At 34.5% G+C, this 19,252-nt stretch overlaps 1 protein-coding gene across 1 annotated transcript in view; it reads right to left on the bottom strand.

Moving 5' to 3' along the window:
- The window catches only part of LOC131065145 (phosphate transporter PHO1 homolog 10), a 189,981-nt gene that overhangs the window by 53,008 nt on the left and 117,721 nt on the right, over positions 1 to 19,252 (bottom strand). Inside the window, exons 6-8 of the mRNA XM_059212971.1 lie at positions 14,272 to 14,533; positions 13,915 to 14,019; positions 13,779 to 13,823 (exon numbers count right to left, since the gene is read on the bottom strand). Of these exons, the coding sequence (XP_059068954.1) occupies positions 13,779 to 13,823; positions 13,915 to 14,019; positions 14,272 to 14,533 (412 nt within the window). The remainder of the gene's footprint in view (positions 1 to 13,778; positions 13,824 to 13,914; positions 14,020 to 14,271; positions 14,534 to 19,252) is intronic.

Raw genomic sequence — 19,252 nt, forward strand, 5'->3', positions numbered from 1 at the left:
GGTTATACTAAGTGGTGGGTGGGGAGGGGGGGGTGGGGGAGGGAAGTGATTTAGTATAACAATACTCTTTTTCTTTTTAATCACTTCTAGATTTAATCAAAATTAGCACATATGTAAAATAAGAAAATGAGTAATACAATAACAAGATAATTTATGTGGAAATGCATCAACCCCTAAGAAACTCCAATTTCTCCAATTTGTAGGCACCAACCCCTACAATATGAGGCATTGACTATTTACTCGAGTAGGGTAATAGTATTTAACATTTAGAGTAAACCAAAATATCACATAGAACATAGAATATCAAAACATGACAATATGAAGTACAATATAGTTTCAAAAAGATAGAAAAATTATTCCAATATGCAATGTGACAATAATGAACCAGGTCCCAACACACAAAAATGAGTACATAAATAGTAGCTCGTGGTTGGTTAAAATTAACAATCACCAATAACTACCAAGTACAACTACTTGTCAAAAACAATTAAATATCATTACATAACAAAGTCGATTAATTACAACACACTTAACACTTTAGATAACAATATTTATTTATAAACAACTTGGCATAATCTCTTGACTACATTAGCACCCCAAAAAAGAAGTCTTCTAGACGACTGGAATAAAATGGGAGCTTGTTAAAAATTAGGATCTTACGATACTAATAATTATAAACAAGATATAAAATAAATGTATAAAGAATCATACAACCATAAATTAACACATTACACAGGATATACATGGGGAAACCCTTTCATGTAAAAACTCCCATAAAGCATCATTTTATTAAAACATTTACAAAATATAGTCTATAATAAAATAGACTTGAACTTGGGGATACTCCTACAATACTTCCACATGGCCAATAATACCTCTTGTGCATAGTGAATCAGTGATACAACTCACTATAAATATCCAAATTCCTACACCTCTCAAATGAGAGATGACCTCCTTAAATATAGGAGGAAGGGTGACTTCACTAGTCACACCTTTTCAAAAACCCCCATTCACATAATTAATAATCTAATAGTTATTAAATTATAATTATTTCAAATGGGATATGCTCATAAAGCAAATAATATATGAGGTTTTATAACCTTATATTAGAACATTATATATTTGTGTGTGTTATAAGGATGTGACCCCTAATAACATTATGTTGTAACACTCCCCCTTAATCTTAAGGGGATCATATGTCAATTTTGATGAAGATCCCTTCTCACACCTAAGGACAGGTCCAAAAGGTTTGGTTTAGACCCTTCAAAAGATAGCAAGGTTCCTACAAAAAGGACTCCACACCTTAAGGTTTGAACTACTCACAACTCCTCAAGACTAGCTCCTACTCAAAATGAGTAAATGGCTTCAACATCTCCAACATGCCTCACCATGACTCTTGATCTTGGGGGCCTTGGGTTTGGTCAATTCATGACACCTAGGAACTATTCCAAACATTGATTTTGGACCTTCGCATCAATGCCCTATACTTCCTTTGGAAAGCTACCCACCTTGACTAGTAGCCCCATGCAACTGGTATTTTGCCCTTAACTCCAGAATCTTGAACTCAACCTGGCAAACTATTCACCATTCCAGATACCCTTTATGGAGTTACACATGTCCCCAAAAGGGATTGGCAAGATATGCAATCTAAGAGTCTGAACCCTTTAGAAGCCTAGAGGCCTAATTAGGGCTATTAGGCCTAATTTACAAAGAAACTCCAATTTCTAGATTCTCAACCACAAAACCAACTTCTTGAGCATGTGGGGGATCATAAATAACCTCTAATTCCAAGGTTGCACGCCTGGAATCCACCGCTATGAGATTTTAGGATGACTGTCCTAATTTTGTCTAAGGTAGTCACATGGAGATGCCTACCTATATTTGCATCATACTCTTCACAGCGAAGCCTCCCCTGCAAAAACCCATGAAAACCTTAAAGTACACTGACTAATCTTGCATTCCACCAAAGGAAAGAACTTCTAGATGGGGAAGATGCAAGATATGGCCATTTTTTGTCAAAACCCTAGCCAAACCCTTGCTTTCCGGGTTACAGTCAGTAAAACAAGGGATTCTCCTTGTTCACAAAGGATCAAGGCCTCAAACTACCACCAAAAAAAAGGTAAATCAGTCCTCTAACTACTCCATGAACAAATTTTTCAGAACCAATCTGTACAATGACGTACAACAATAGCAAGTTCAAAATTTCAAGGAAAAACTCAGTTTTTTGTCTTTTTATGCCTTCAAACTTCAATCACCAACAACACCAACCTTCGGAATCGTGTCCACAAGGTATATAGATCTTCTCCAAATGGTTTCCAACCGAATTTTGAAGAGGTTGGAGTCGTTGAGAGGCTTACATCAATTGAAATTCAAAATGTTGCACTTTTGCTTGCAAAAGTTGTCAACCAAACCAAGTTTGGGATCCACACAACTTGGATCAACCAAACACCATCTACACACCCTAAAATCCTACAAAACATCAAAACAAACATCATTCTACCCCTATTTACCAAATTGTCCAAATTGGCTTATCAAGATGCCTAATTTGGGACATTGGTTTACAAGGTGGGGTACTTGTTCAAAACATAAAAATGCACAAACAAAAGACATTAAAAAATGATCCTAATATCCTAATCCTCGTCCTCTGATCCATGAATGGCTTGTTGATGAGGTACCCCTGCACCAAATTTCCATAAAAGAAGAAATGAAGTATCCCTGTAATGTAGGTCTTCTTTGGCAATGATAAACAAGGACACAAATATATGTCATAATAAAGATCATGCATTATGAACTACATGAAAGCCATCTTGTCATAATTTATAATCCGCGTTTTAAAAATAATGCTATGAGGTCTTAAAAAATTATATTGGAGCGCGGTTCCTCAAATTAATCTGTCCCTAGGTTCATTACATAGTGCTCCTAGGACTTAATACAATGCTTTTACAAGTGGAAGATTTACAAGGAGAAGAATTTACAATATGCCCATAGGACTTGAGCACAAATGTGTCTATAGGACTTACTAATGCCTACCTACAGATTTAAAATAAATGGATTTACATATGCCTACTTGTAAGCTTAAAGGACTTACTAATGCCTATATAGGTCTTATTTTATACCTATTAGGACTTACTTATGCCTACCTATAAGATTTTAAAACTAAGATTTAGCCATTAGGTGGTGTTCTTGACATGCACATTCCCCCTCAATAGCATCATCTATTACCAAGCATTGATTTGAATTTGAAGCATATGATGCCTAAAGGTCTTATGCTTATTGTTGAGACATAGACCAGCTAGCACTCAAACCTAGGACCTTCCATACGTTGCTGGAGTGCTCTACCACTGAGCTATTGGCCCCTCTTGGACCAGTCCATCGTCGGTCCGGGTGTGGCTTATTTCCAACACCAACACCCCCCCTTAAGCCACACCTCTCGTGCTTGGGGATCCTAGCCTGGACCTGGCTCTGATACCATGGTATCAGAGCTTGGTTCGAATTAGGTGTAATCAGATTGACTGCAATTATTTGTCTTCTTTCTACTCTTATCACTTCTTCAAGATGATGCACAGTCTCAAGGTTGAAGATTGGTTGAAGATTGGTTGGATGGAGCATGCAACTTCTCATCAAGATGGCGAAAGGAGAGTCCGTCTTAGAGAACTTATGACGATGTTGCCCATGACACCTTCAGAGGTCACATTGTAGCTGCAGTAACTGATTTTCTTTTGCTTGGCTAAAGATGTTGGCTTCAAGGTGGTTGCACATATGCCCGACCTGCCAAAAGTTGATATGGAGTGAAATATGACAAGCTTCACAGAGTTCCTTGAGAGTCCTTCCTCTAGGGCTGATGGCCTTAAGGTTTACCCTTCTTTAGTGATTTGTGGAACTGAACTCTATGATCTCTGGAAAGATTCTCAACTCTGAGCGTTCCCTGAGTGTAAATATGATTGTCGCTGAAGATAGGCGATGTGTGATGGCAAGGGCCGAAGGCCACGCAGCCATCATCAATAGATGCTTCAGTATGGTTGTAAATTCCAATACTGAACGAGAGTAGAAAGAATGTTGGTGGACCAACCTATAAACAGATAAGTATTTTCATGGTTGAATAATGTTCATGAGTTTCTTCATATAGTTATTAATTCATGCTATAGCGAACCATGTATGATTCTAGCATTAATATTTCCCTTTGAATGCTTTTAGGATGGAGATTGCTTTCTAGGGTGGATAAGCTTGATACATCCTATGGGAAAGTCACACAAGCTGAAGAATGGAGATGCAGCTTGCTGCCATGAGACTACATTGGTGGCTGAAGATGTTTTCTCGGAAAAAGAAGGCTATAACATTCAGAAGGAGCGTGATGTTTCATCTTTAGAGGGAGCTTGACATTTTAGCTTCAGAGGGAGCTTGTTAGGCTTAGAGGGAGCCTGTTTCTTTCAGCTTCAGAGGAAGCCGCATTCTTTGGTTAATGCATTCTTCTATGGGAGAAGTTTGAGGTGAAAGCCCTCTTTCCACCCTCTGCAAGTAGGTATGGTGGTGTTGCATTCTTCTTTGGGAGAAGTCTGAGGCTAGAGCCCTCGTTCCACCCTCTACGAGTAGGCATGGTGGACCCACCCTCGACAAGTAGGTATGGTGGGTATCATTGAAGAATCTCCACCCTTTGCGAGTAGGCATGGTGGTCCCAACCTCTGCGAGTAGGTATGGTGGGTATCAAGGAAGAAATTCCATGATGGGTTTGTTCACCCTCTGGGAGTAGCTATGGTGAACGTATCATGTGTTTCATCCATGGCAGTAGCCATGGTGGTAGCCTCTATGTGACTTGATTATTCATAGAATCCTCTCTAGCTAAGAGGGAGTGTTGAAATATGTAGCTAAGATCGGATTCTAGTTTAAGTTATTCATGTAATTGGGCTGGGCCCCATTGTAACTTATAATAATAGGGCAGGCCCTATTTGGGCATTCAACTTATGTATTATGTAGTTGTTATGGGGCAAGACCTATCAAATATGTAGCTTGTAATTAAACCTTGACCTATATAATTGTAATGTGTAAAACTCTTGGCATAATATTCTTGCAAGTCGACTTGGGAAAGTTAAAGGGCTAAGTCGCCTATAAATACAAGGCATCAATCATTATTCATACACACATTCAGGAAATACAATCCCTACCTTCTCTGTGATCAGTGAATTATACTCAGAGGTTAGCGAATTACATTTAGAGGACAACGATCCTTATCAAGGCACAACGAACTCCCTTGAAGGGCTGCGAACTGGTCTAAAGGGGGCAGCGAACATCATCTGAGGGTCAGAGAAACATCATCCTTGTGACAGTAGATCAATCTTGCAGACAACAACCTCAATCTGCCATCCTCCTTGCCACAACAACAGTTGTATTGCAGATAAGTTTATGATTGCTATCTGCCCTAGGGTTCTGTGCATATTTGCTGACAACTTCATGTGTTGAAGCTCACTGTAAACTCAATTGGTTATTGCCTAATCTAGATCTTTGGTTGCTGGGTTTTTTCCTCCAAGAGGGAGGTTTTCCTAGGGTACATGTGTGTTATGTGTATGATTTAATTTGCATTCTGATTTTCATTCTGTATTGCTAATCTGATTACTTAAAATCAACACCTATTAGGTCTTACATCTAGCATTTAGCCTTTAGGTGGTGTCAATTACACTCCCCCTAAATGTCATCACCTAAAAACCAATCATTGCACAGAGGGTTTAATAAGTGATGGCTAAAATTCCAATATAAAGCATGTGCCTGTGATCTTCAAAGTGTCTTTATTATGGAATGTTTTCACTTGAGTGAGGTGCCTATGATCTTCAAAGTGCCCTTATCATGGAATACTTTCACTTGCGTGAGGTTCCCATGATATTCAAAGTGTCTTTATTACGAAATACTTTCACTTGAGTGAGGTGCTCATGATCTTCAATGTTTATTTTGAACTTTAGAAATTATATCTTTGGAAAGAGTAAAATATCTTCGAGTAAAATGGTACTTTTACATGTATCCAACTAAAACTCTTCCATAAATATTCAAGGCCATATTGATTCTTCAAGAAATACTTTCATATTTCACCCTTTTGATTGAAAGACACATAGACGATATCATTTTTATTAAAGCATTGCACCATCCATGTAATAGCACCCCCACCATATGTTTTGAAGGCATAATATTGCCATAGAAGAAACAATATAGTTAGTAACATAGTAATCAATTAAACTTGATTCTTGGTGCGAAGAAAAAATATAATATTATGAATTTGTCATTTGTCAAATATCATATGGTATTCCTCATAAAAGTAGCAAGGAGATCAACCTATATTTTCATGAGAATAAGCATGAATAATTAGAAAAGTAGACATCCTACTACATATAGTCAAGTGAGCTATCCTTTCTAGGTTTTCTCTCCAAACAATTTATAATGGTGACAACCACCCATTATAAATAGTTTGATTGAAAAAAATAGATCAAATACAAAATAGTATAGAAATCTCTTTGATCTCCAAAAAATATGCTAGTGAGCAATTATGAATTTACTTATGCATATTTACTAGCCTATACATTTTATAAAAATATATTATAGAACACCTTTATAAGGGAATCATGAAGTATGAACACTTATAATGGATGATCTAGGAAGGTACAAGTCAACAACATCTCTTATGACATTGTGAAAGTGACCCCCCTTAAGAATATTCTTCATACATACATAATCTTACATTAATAATACGCAATGCACTTTTCTTACATTGACCACTTTTAATGATAATATTATTTATATGTATGTGAAGTGTACGAGTTTGGTGGAGACTTCTAAAGTGTTTGACAACATGAAGGAATCAGACATCTAATAGAGTACATGGGGTTACTCATGAGATAGTCACATTACTGCATAAATAATAGGTTATAGAATTTAATAATTAATGTACAAAACTATGTTAAATATTTATAATTTAATTTAACATTTTCTATGTTTAAAAAGGTTCAAATCCCAAAAGAGGGGAGCCATACATATTGGATCGATATCGTTTTATAAGACACATAAGATGATTCTATAACATCCTTATAGAGATAATAATATCCCCCTTGCTAGGAAAAGAATAATCAACCTTATTCATGAGTTTGATGAGATCAAATATTCAAACTACTATGTATCAAGTTCCATGCATTTATAAGATTTACATTCTAAAGACAAAAAAAATGCTCCTGACAATGCCTGGCTAATATAATTATTTCTATACATATTTGTCAATTATAAAATTGTACTATTTATGCCTTGGCATGTTCATTGCACTAGTGATTTCCATGCAAAATGAAATTTGAGATTGTATATGTCAAATTTGAACCCTAATATTGCAAACCCTAGATCTACAATTAAATTCAACAACACACCAATGAAGAACCATCAAATATGAAAAATAATAAAATAATTCAAATGATACCTTCACACATTCAAATGTGTTTGATCTTCATTGTTCTCGTATCTCTATTGATCTTGCTTTGATATGGTTGCGCTCATATTTTTATGCTTGCACAAGAGCTCAATGGTGAATGGAAGTAGTTGTGATGATGTAGTTTGATTTAGATTAAAGTCAATTCGACAAAATGTAAGTACGTTCCAAGATTGTTTGATGGAAAGAGAGAGGAAGAAGTCTTTTATATAGAGAACATCTTAAAAACAGAGAGATAGGATTAAGAGGTCGGATAAAAGATGGTTGGCTAATATTAGAGGGTAGGTAGAGGAAACAACAAAACAAAGGAAGTGGTTAAGATAAATGAATGTAAAAGCTCAATTAATTAATTAAATTAATTAGAGAACTTATTTAATGAATAGAAGGAAAGATCGCATAAATTAAATAAATAAAAATATTTATCTAATTTGGGAAAAGGAAATTTAAATAAATAAATAAAGTTTATTTAAATTAGGATAGAAAATGGCTAGAAAGGGATTAATGAATTAATTAAACAAATAAAAATTCATTTAATTAATAGAAGAAAAGGGAATAATTAAATAAATAAAAATATTTATTTAATTTATTTAATTAGGCTAGGACAATTTTAGGTGTCTACAAGATTAATTGAAAAAATGTATGATAGTAGGTTTCATGAGCATTATTTTACATGTGTATAAATTTTGTATGAACCCCACTAAATTATATCCCTATTTTAAAAAATGGGCCTATAAATATTATCTATCATTTTAAGCGAGGTGAGCTTGTATTATGTTAATGAGTAAATTCAAAACAAAAGGCATTGTACTTCATTCCACAACCTTAAATTCTTGCTCTCTCCCATTCTATCCCAACCACTCACCAATCTCCACAATATCCCTTAACGAGTTTTTTCTTTTCTATAGTATCGATGCATACAACTCTCAAAATTTATTAGTACTTTAAAATAAAAAATTAAAATCAAAAGGAGAAACAAAATTACCCCTTATTTTTCTATTGTGATAGTAGTCTAAATATTTATCACATGTTAGAATATTTATAAGATACCTCAAGATTTAAAAATACATATAAAAATGATAATTTAGATTTAAAAAATTATAATAAAAAATACTCTTGTATAGAGTGAAATAGGTTTTATCTTTGTAGTGAAAATATATATCACTTAAAAATAATATTTAACTTTATAGTGAAAAAAGAATTACTTTTAAGTAATATTTAACTTTATAGTGAAGAAAAATCACCTAAAAGTAATCCTTAGTTTTATAGAAAAAAAAGACTTACTTGAAAGTATAGTGCAATAAATCACTTAAGAATAATATACATAACCTTATACTTCACTGCAAATTTATCTTTGTAAAAGTCATGGAAACAAAAATGGTACATGTTTATCTTGAGTCATGGTCATAACTCTTTTAACTAAAGGTCATGATTTTTGATATTTTTTTTAAGGGTTGGGACTTTGATCATAAGACAAAGGTTGGGGCTCTCAACCTTTCACTTAAAGAAAGTGAACAAATCTTTTATAAGTATTTTAACTTTTCTAAAAGTTTGTCTATGATTTATGAAAATAAAAATATGATTTTGAATCTTTATTTGTATTTTTCTTTTTATCTTTGTCATCAGCATCAAACTCATGGATGCATTCCTAGCGATAAGATAGTAAAAAATGTGAAGACTAAAAAATTGATTATTGTAAAGAAATCTCAAATAAACCTAAAAAGGTATAGTTTCATTTATTTCAAAGGAATTTCTACCTTAAGTTTACCCATTAGAAAAAATGTAAATGGTTGCCTTGAAATATCGATAAAGGAAATAAACACATCCCAAAGTAATTTCATGAAATACACTTACTTGGGTGTGGCAACTTGATTTTCCATACTCAACATTTCCAAAATTGATAGAGGAAAGTAAGATTTTTCTTTAACTATTTGTTCATTCTTCTCATGAAAAAATATCAAATGTTTACCTTAAGATTTGTGACATGGATTGTAGGAATTGGCATACAAAGATTTTCTATTTGGTTTTATATATCTTCTAATACAACTTGTAAAAATGATTAGTAATAGTCTAACCTGCTTTGGTACCATGTTATAAATTAGGATCTTCGTATACTAATTATCATAAACAAGATATAAAATAAATGCATTAAAAATCATAGAACCATAAATTAACACATTACACAAGATATATATGGGAAAAACCCTTTTGGGTAAAAATCCCTATAAAGCATCATTTTATTAAAACACTTATAAAATATAGTCTATAATAAAATAGACTTGAGCTTGAGGATGCTCCTTTAATACTTCGAAATGACTAATAATACCTCTTGTGCATAGTGATACAATTCTCTCTATATATAAATCTCCAAATTCCCACACCTCTCAAATGAGAGAGGACCTCCTTAAATATAGGAGGAAGGTTGACTTCACTAGTCACACCTTTTCAATAACCCCCCATTTTCAAATAATTAATAATCTAATAGTTATTAGGTTATAATTATTTCAAATGATTATAAAGCTTACAATATATATGGTTTTATAACCTTATATTAGAACATTATAATAAATGTTATATGGATGTGACCCCTAATAACATTGTTTTAAAAGAGATAGAACACAAAATTGAAGGAAAGATCTCTAAAAGGGACAAGAAGATGTCCTTGGAAGCATGGAGGATGTTGGAGTAGATGCTTAGGAGTGCTATCATTGAAGGCGTTGGAGGCATTGGTTGGCCGCCAATTCCCTCTCCTTGGTTGTCTTAACCATGCAGACCACCTCAATCGATTTCTTTTTGGTCCTCTTGACTCCGCGATCCTTCTCCATCAAATTCTCATCCTTCTCTACCAACTACTTCACAAGCTGAGTGGTCTAATCTGCTATCTGTTAGTCCTTGATTAGCTAGTGCTCACAATCCATCGCGATCTTCTCAAGTGTAGTAACATGGGCATGCTACTTAGCCAATTGGTCTTTGGATTTTTGTGTTTGATCAGCCAAGGCCTTCTGGAACTTTCTCTACTTGGCGGAGGGCCCTCTCTCATGTCTAAGCATTATATACCAAAGCTTCATGAACTTATTTTGCATATTTATTGTTCCCAAAGATTCTAACCAAGGATAACCAAGAACAATATCTATTACATCCATATCCAAAGCATTAAAGTTTGAATGCAAAACATATTTATCCATAGCGATCTTTAGATCTTCATTACTTTGAGTGTCCATACCTAATATTTGACTTCCCTTGATGTTCTTTTCTTGTATATGTATCTTGTTTGATAATAGTTATACCTATTACTAGTATTTATAGAGACAATAATTTTTTCCTTTTTAAAGAATCCATGAAAAAGAAAGATTGAATCTTCCTTATTTATCTAAGATAAAGTGCATATACCTGTATCAACTCCTCCTTCTCCATCTTTTCCTTCCTCCTTATCTTCTTTGTTTTCTTCATCCTCTTCTTTTTCTTCTTTCCCCACTTCTTCCTCTTCTTTCTCTTCTTCATTTTCTCCCTCCTCTTCTTCTTGGTCTCTTCATTTCTTCCTCTTCATTATTTTCCTCCTCCTCTTCTTCCTCCTCTTCTTTCTCATTTTCATTTTCTTTCTCTTCGCCTTCTTCATTTGGATCCTATCAAAGCTTGTTCTAGTTCATCCAAAGAGAAAATATCCTTATCTAAAGGTGCATACTGTTCCTCAACTTCACCTCTTAAACAATACAAAAAACAACATTTCCATAGTAAAAATTGACCATGAGATATTTTATATTTGTACCAACATTCTAATGCATATCCGCTTTTATCAAATTTAATAAAATCCATCAAAAGTAGGGTTTTAATTTTTTTTTCAATATATTGCCCTTCTACCAAATCTAATTGGCCTATAGCTTTGATCCAACCAGAACATGACGTACTCAACCTCAAATGAAAAAATACAATTAATATAAACCAAATGATTTTTCATAGCTTTCTAGAAATGTAAGAATTTTGAAAAAGTTGTTGATTTGTGACTTGGAAAGCAAATTATTATTCATGGAAAATATTGAAATTGTGATAACTCTCAAAATGTAAATGATAAGAACTTGAGATTTGGATTGTAGATGCATCAATGGTATCCTCAAAAACCCTTTAAAAAATATCCAGCAATTCTCTTAGATCCATGCGATATCTGTTGTACACAAATTTAGGGCAGAAACACTAATTCTACAATAACTTGCTCAATTATGCTTTAATTTCTCTAAAATTGGAGTGAAGATGCTTCAATGATATCCTCAAAAGACTTTTAAAAATTAGCCATCAATTCACTCGGATCTGTGAGATATATTCTTTACAAAAAATTAGGGCAAAAACACACTAATTCTGTAATAACTCGCTCAATTTTGCTTCAATTTCTCTAAAACTTCGACTGAATATGCTTCGATATGTGCTTCAAAAACCTTTTAAAATAAAGATTTTTTTTTCTCAAATCTGATATATATGCGATTTCCAAAATGACCTACCAATTTGAAGAAAAATACGTTGCCTTCACGGTGCCAAGTTGCAACAATCCCTCAATTATACTTCAATTGCTCTAAAAATTGGATTGAAGAAGCTTCAATGATATCCTCAAAATACCTTCAAAATTAGCGATCAATTCACTTAGATCCATGAGATATCTTCTTTACAAAACTTTAGGGTACAACCCCTAATTTTGCAATTGCTCTAAAATATGGACTAACTATGCTCCAATACGTTCTTCAAAATCCCTTTAAAAATCATAATTTTTTTTGCTCAAATTTTAAATATATGCAATTTCCAAAATGACCTCCTAATTTGAAAAAAAAATGTCTTACCTTCACGATGCAAAGATCATGCTCTGATAGCACTTGATAATAACTTCACATATAATGATAGAAATAATATATTGTAGAAGATATATCTCACATGACACAAGATATGTATGTGGGCCAATATACCCTAATATCAAATATATGCCGAATATAGAAAAACCCTTAAAGTAGGGTAACACCGTAAAATACTCCTTAAGGAAGAAATCACTCCACGCTATATGTCCAAGAGATTCCAAATATAATATCATACTCTTCCCAATAATACTATGGAAGGGTAAATCCTAATGAAGGCCTACTCAACTCTTGATATAACTAATTTTACATAAATTATTCACGTGACCCAATATAGCTAACATAAGGTACATGTGTGCCACATATCGACATCTTCATCCACCTAAATACCTTATAATATCATATCCCTAGTTACATAACATTCCACTTCTAATTTGAAGACCAATTATATTACACATCTATTTTGTTTTATGCCACACTAAAAAGTATAAACTAAAATGGTAACATATACTATTTTTTTTAGCATGCTGAAGATGTATCTATGAATTCTCCATGGTCTTCATTTATTGCTAATATCTTAATGAACATTTTGAAGAGTGTGTTGTTTACTCCTTTCACTTGCAACTAAATTGGTGGAAAAGGTGTCTTGATGACATTAGCATAATTTGATATCTTAGAAAAGGGAGTGTAAAGGAGTTTCATATTCATATCAACAACCTACACTACACCATAAAATGGTGGAAAAGGTGTGTTGATGACATTAGCAAAATTTGATTCCTCAGAAAGAGGAGCATAAAGGAGTTTCATATTCATATCAACAACCTACTCCACCATAAAATTCAATGAATAAATTGAGTAATGGATGATCCTTTCTTAAATGTACTACAAAAAAAAAAAAGGAATGATGTTTTTATTCAGATATAAGATTTTTTTTGCTTAAGAAATGCAGAAACACTACAATCAATGACTCACACCCTTTCAAACTACCCAATCTTAACTATTAAAACTACACAATCTTAACTATTAGTTGGACATCTTGAGTGGGTCTATATGCATGCATCAATCTTTCTCATCAAATGAAACTTACTATGATCGTTACAACAATCATAACAGCACCATAGAAGATTACAAGTAGCAAAGAATGGAAGGGGTCTCCAAGGAGACAAGACCAGAAAAAACATAAAGGATATAAAGATAAAGAATCTCGCTCACCTGCCTATCTCCTTCCATTATCTTGTAAAAATCCAATATAATTTTCGCATTTTCTTGTAGCAATGCTAATATGTCAGGTTTAAAAAACTACTTCAGTAATATAGTTCCTAAAAATTATCCAGGACCCTAGTTGTTGTTATTATTATTATATAATATTTTTGGTAGAAATGATTATCCTAAAATAATTATACTGATATATTGAATTTATAAATATAACGAAGGACCAACATCAAACTTACAGAAGACATTGTGACATGAAATGCCTGCGTGAATGGAAGAAAACAAACCTGACTGGTCAACTGATCTGCCAAAAAAAAGTCCAGAAGTAAAACCTGCGATATAGAGAGAAGATTGTATGTAAGCTTTCCTTTAATAGAGTTCATATTTAATGAGCTATCATAGGAAATTATGATAAATGTGTACCTTGTAAAAAGGGGCACATATACAGTGAAGTGCACTCCGAAGGAATAAAAGTCGGTTTGAGTAATAAAAACCTTTGAAAGGTAAAAATAGTGCCACCAATAGAATCTGTGAGTAAGGCCAAAATTGCACTCAAATAAGAAGACCAGAAAGTATATGTAATGTGAAAAGTAGTTTCGTTGAAGATCAAAATAAATTTCTGATCTTATATGTAAATCTCGAAATGTTTCCACTTTACATCTTTTGCTTTATACTATCCCTTGTTTGATTTATTTGGAAACTGGCGAGTGATCCATTTTCCTCAATAATCAAATCTTAAGAATCTTCGAAGTTGAATTATAATAATTAGTTTTATCTTACCACAACCAAAATCAATGGAACAAATTCTGCAGTACTTGGATGAGAGTTCGCGTCTTTGTCACCACTCAGTGACATTACAGATGAAATAGCACCAGCCAGCGACATTACAGAAAGCACTGTGGTGATAAGAAACACATTTCTGAATCCTAGTTCAGTTCCTGGCTTGAATCCAAAGATGAAGGGATAGTTGATTCGTAAAAGCCGCCAAAAGTACAAATCTGCTGCGTACATGAACATATGTAGGAAAACAAATCCCAACAAGCTGTAACAAAAAAGAAATTACATATTGATTAGAGAAACAAATGACTAAATCCCAAAATCCCAATATTTTTTTTGACAAAAAAAATGATACAAGATATTATAAGTGAAAATTTAAATAAATAAAGCTTTTTTAAAATGATTTCCCAGAACAAATCTGAATTAGTACTTTATTGCATATTCTGTATGATGACACTTTGTAAAATAGCATTAAGTCAATCAAAGATTTGCTTGTAAAACCATTTACCCTGAACATGAGAAACAAGTTGAGGACGAGACAAAATGTTCTGTGCCAAAATCTCAAAGTAAATGTCAATTTCAAAATGACTTGCATCAAGCCAAAATCCAACTTCCTATGCAGGGTAATTATGTTCCGGTTCAAAGCATGAAGCAAACAATGGAGAGGAAGGACCTCAGGTGCTTTCAATCTAGTGGCTAGAGAAGATAAAGGAAACGCAAAACATTTTACGAAAAAACCAGACTACTTTTAAAGATGGAAGACCATCTTTTTCAGCAATAGAAGACACCTAAAAGCAGAGAAGAATCCCACGAGCGAAGTGTTTTAGAGAGTGAAGAAAACATAAGTGATTGCCCATCTGATAATCACTTGAGAATGAAACTAAAATCAAAGGAGGTGACCCTAGGATTTATAGTTTGCTGGAAATACTTGTGAGAGAATCAAATACTCTAAGAAGATCAACAAGGAGGGTTGTCCTTCAGTTTAAGATATTTTGCCTAACAGAAAAGTTGATGCTTCTATTTTTTTATGGTCATGCAAACTCAAATCTTTATTTGCATGCTTCTTCATTCCACCACCTGGATCAAAAGCCGTGAATTCTTAGAAGCCTTGTCACTAGGGCTGTGCATCAGACTAAAATAATTGTCAAAGAGAAAAGGAATGCCTCACCAAAGTCTTTAGGAATGATGACCACAAATAACTACAGATCATTAAAAGAAGGGGCTGCAGACAGATCTATATTTCAATGAATGGTCCATATCATTTAAAAAGGTCTGCAGACCATGATGAACAGTCTAAATCTTTTTAAGCATTTATTGATGATGTTTCAAATAATTGAGAAGATTCTGACGAGAAGAAATATTGGACTGATTTTTCCTCAATAAACTTTAAATAAGATTCTCCAATTAGCTATGGAAGTGATACCATGCAGGGGATTCAAGATCTATAATTATGAAGCAGTAGATCCTATGATATGAGGGAAAAAAAGGATTTGTTGGAACCTTATCTTGGAAAATAGGAGTCCTAATTTTTAGCTCTCAGGTTTTAAAGGGTTGCTTGCAGGGTAGGGTTGAAGATTTTGCCTACCAACTTTGGGGTTTTTAATCTCTGGGTCATCATTCAAAGGCACCATGCAAATTTTGCATAAATTGTTTTAGGAAAATTTTTATTTTTAATTTATTTATGTTGGGATGTAGGATTGCAGTTTTAAGCAAATCGTGGACTGAAGTCGCAAGGTTTATCAGATTTCATCCTTGAAAATCAGAATTATATGAACTTCAACAAAAATATAAATATTATTAAAATCTCTCTTTAGATTCTTACAGAAAAAGGCCATGAATTTTTTTATTAAAAATATTTATTTTATTGGTGTTAGTATTAAGTTTTTCATTCTTTAATTAAAGACTTCTAGGGAGGTGAGTGCAGGAGCTCTTTTGCAAGGTAAATGTTCACCCTCCATTGTTGGTTTCTGAAGTTCTACAAATCACTTGAAGATCTCAGATTAGTTCTCTTTGCTGCTCTTGATCGTCTTTGTCCTCATAAGCTCCACGACCCATGTGTGGTTGTGGATGTACTTTGTGATTCCCCTTCCATCTTCAACCATATTCTTCACCCAGCTTAGTTTCCCTATGTCCTCAAGGAGCAAGTCAAGGCAATGAGCAGCACAAGGGCTCTAAAATAATGTCGGATGCCTAGCCTATAGAAGTTTGCCGGCTGCGACATATGTAGCTGCATTATCAATCACAACCTGAATAACATTTTGCACTTACACTTCTATCACCACCATACAACATGTTGCAAAAGGTTTCTGCATTTTCACTTTATTTAAGGCATCACTTGATTTTAAAAATAGCACCTGTCCCCTTGAAGCAACTAGAAAGTTGATGATTGTCCTATTCTTTCCATCCGTCCACCCATCAAATAAAATAGTGCAGCCATTCTTTTCCCAAATCCTTCTTTGTTGTTCGACTAGTTGTAGTATGTTTTGGACCTCATCCTGCAAAAATGGCCCACTCAACTCATAATGATTTGGGTCCTTGAACCCCTTACTCGCCACGGTCAATGCAGTGACCAATTGCTCTCAATATAAACTAGAAGCAATACTAAACCAAATACTATTGTAATACCAAAATCTAGCACATTCCACCTTTGTTTGCTGATGCACTTCCTTATTCCATGAAGTACCTTGCAATCCAAGTTGTGCACTAGGAGTGTTACAGGGAATGAAATAATTAGACATATGGCTACCCATCCCCACACTTCGCAATTGGTGCAGGAGCATCTCAAAGACAGACTGAAGATATGAAGACTAGCAGGACCAAAGATGGAGTTCAAAGAGTCAATTATGACATATTGAAGCCAATAGTGGCATGTAATGTTGATAAGTTCAATGTAAGAGTCAAAAGTCCTAATGGCCCTGAAAGGACCATAGGACCAAATTATGCTTGTAATTGGGATATACAATGTAATGGATTGGCAAGGGTCTAGGAGGAGTCTAGGAGGGTTAAATAATGTTAATGGATCCGTTTGTAAGAACCATCAATGGTCTTGAATCAGTTAGCATAAGTTTTAATAAGTTGGAAATTCAAAACTTTGAATTCCAACGGTCAGGAGTTTTTAGGAGGGAAGTTGTTTGTTTTGATGTTTAAACACATCCAACTGATTGGGAATCGGTTTGGGAGGTTAGGACAGGTTATTATAAAGCCTTTGAATGGAATTTTGGTTTGGTTAGATGGTACTGTACGGAATTGTACGGATTGCTACAGGAAAAGCAATAAAAGTTCAAATTTCTTACAATTTCTTGTGATGTTTGTAACCTCTTTTGTTAGATCAGATTGAATAATCATCATTGATGAAGTAGGCATTGAGTTTAAATGTTTCTATGATCTCAGAAGTGATCTTGAGGGTTTGAATAATCTGATTTTTCATTTTATTGCTGACTAGGTGTACGGTTTTTGGTATTTTCTTAACATAGTTTTGGTTTCAACCATGGAACTCAGTCCATTCTATGAATGACTTCCTGATTCTCATTGAATGGACCTATTCTAACATCTATCATATGATCCTAACATAAAATGTGCAAGGAGGTTGAAAGTTGCAGGGATATCCTGTGAGTTTGGTGGAGTTGAGAGCCTTGGAATGGTGCCTAACTTGTAGCAGCAGAAGATCTACCTTAAGGAGGTAGTGTTTTTAGGTGAAAAAGTGTTAGGGGATGGTAAATGCATGGTGAAATGACCCTTTATTGAGTCTAGAAGTGAATGAAGGAGTGGTTTTGAGTGAGCCTGAGGTTAGGAGGCCTAAAAAGGAGGGTTTGATATATAACCTATCAAATGAGTGATTCTTATCTTGAAACTTGGAAAATATACTGATTTGGAACATTTTTGAAGACTTTTTTTTTGGTTTGGTGTTGTTTTCATACCATTTGTTGGTACTTGCTTTGGAAAAGTGGGCTAATTGGGCCAAGTCGATGTGTAGCAAGGTACTGATCAGGGTAATTCTTCCAAGGGAACCATAGTTGAGTTTTACATATGTTGCACAACTTCCAAAAGGGTATCTGGAAGTCCAATTTTTTTGCAAGTGTTTTCGGAACAAGTTGAACTAAGTGGGAAAAACTGGTCTTGTAGGGCTACTAGGATAAGGCCTAGGGTTCACCCGGGTAAGAGGGTTTTTGTGTAAACCAAGAAAATGGGTATGTGTTTAGTGTTGAGGCAGTTTGGTTGGGGCATGTGAAGACCCTAGGTGCTATTAGATTGGTTGTTTGAGCTGGTAACACAATTTGAGTTCATTGGTGAAGGGGGAAGACTTGAGAACCTTGAAGGTTTCAAAGGTCAATTTGACAAAACAACAAGTATTGCCTATTGGAGTTCTTGTAGACCAGTATCCTCTGCATCATAGTGGTATCAAAGCCACTAGTAGGTTCTTGTGGGAACTAAGAAAGAGAGAGAAGTTGTGCACTAGTTGGGATATAGACAAGATGCCTCCTAAACAACAAATAGCCAGGGAGAACCAAGAGTTGAAAGAAACCTGGAGATGGAAAGAAGAGAAAGGAAAGAGAAAGAAGAACCAAGGGAGAGAGAGATGAGATAAATGAGAAGGGAGAATGCAACATTGTAGGCAAGGTTGGAAGCCTTGGAGAGAGGATCTAGAAGAGGGCCACAAAGAGAGAATGAGGCAGAAGATGCTGAAGCAAATGATGGAGCAAATGAGAATCAGAATGAAGGGAATGGAGAAGGGGAATTAGACCCTGAAGAGACAAGGATGGTGAGGTTATTAAAGGCAGTAAAAGGTGGTGGAAGTAAGACAACCATTGATTTGCCTATCTATCATGGCAAGATGGATAGTCTAGAGGTATTGGGGTGGTTGGATGCCCTAGAGAATTACTTTGAGTATGAGGACATGGGTGACGAGAAGAAAGTAAAGTTTGCAAAGACTAAGTTGAGAGGCACAACATTGACATGGTGGTCTAGTATTTAGGATGAGAGAGTG

The sequence above is a fragment of the Cryptomeria japonica genome, chromosome 10, assembly GCF_030272615.1.
Source record: "Cryptomeria japonica chromosome 10, Sugi_1.0, whole genome shotgun sequence".
NCBI lineage: Eukaryota > Viridiplantae > Streptophyta > Pinopsida > Cupressales > Cupressaceae > Cryptomeria > Cryptomeria japonica.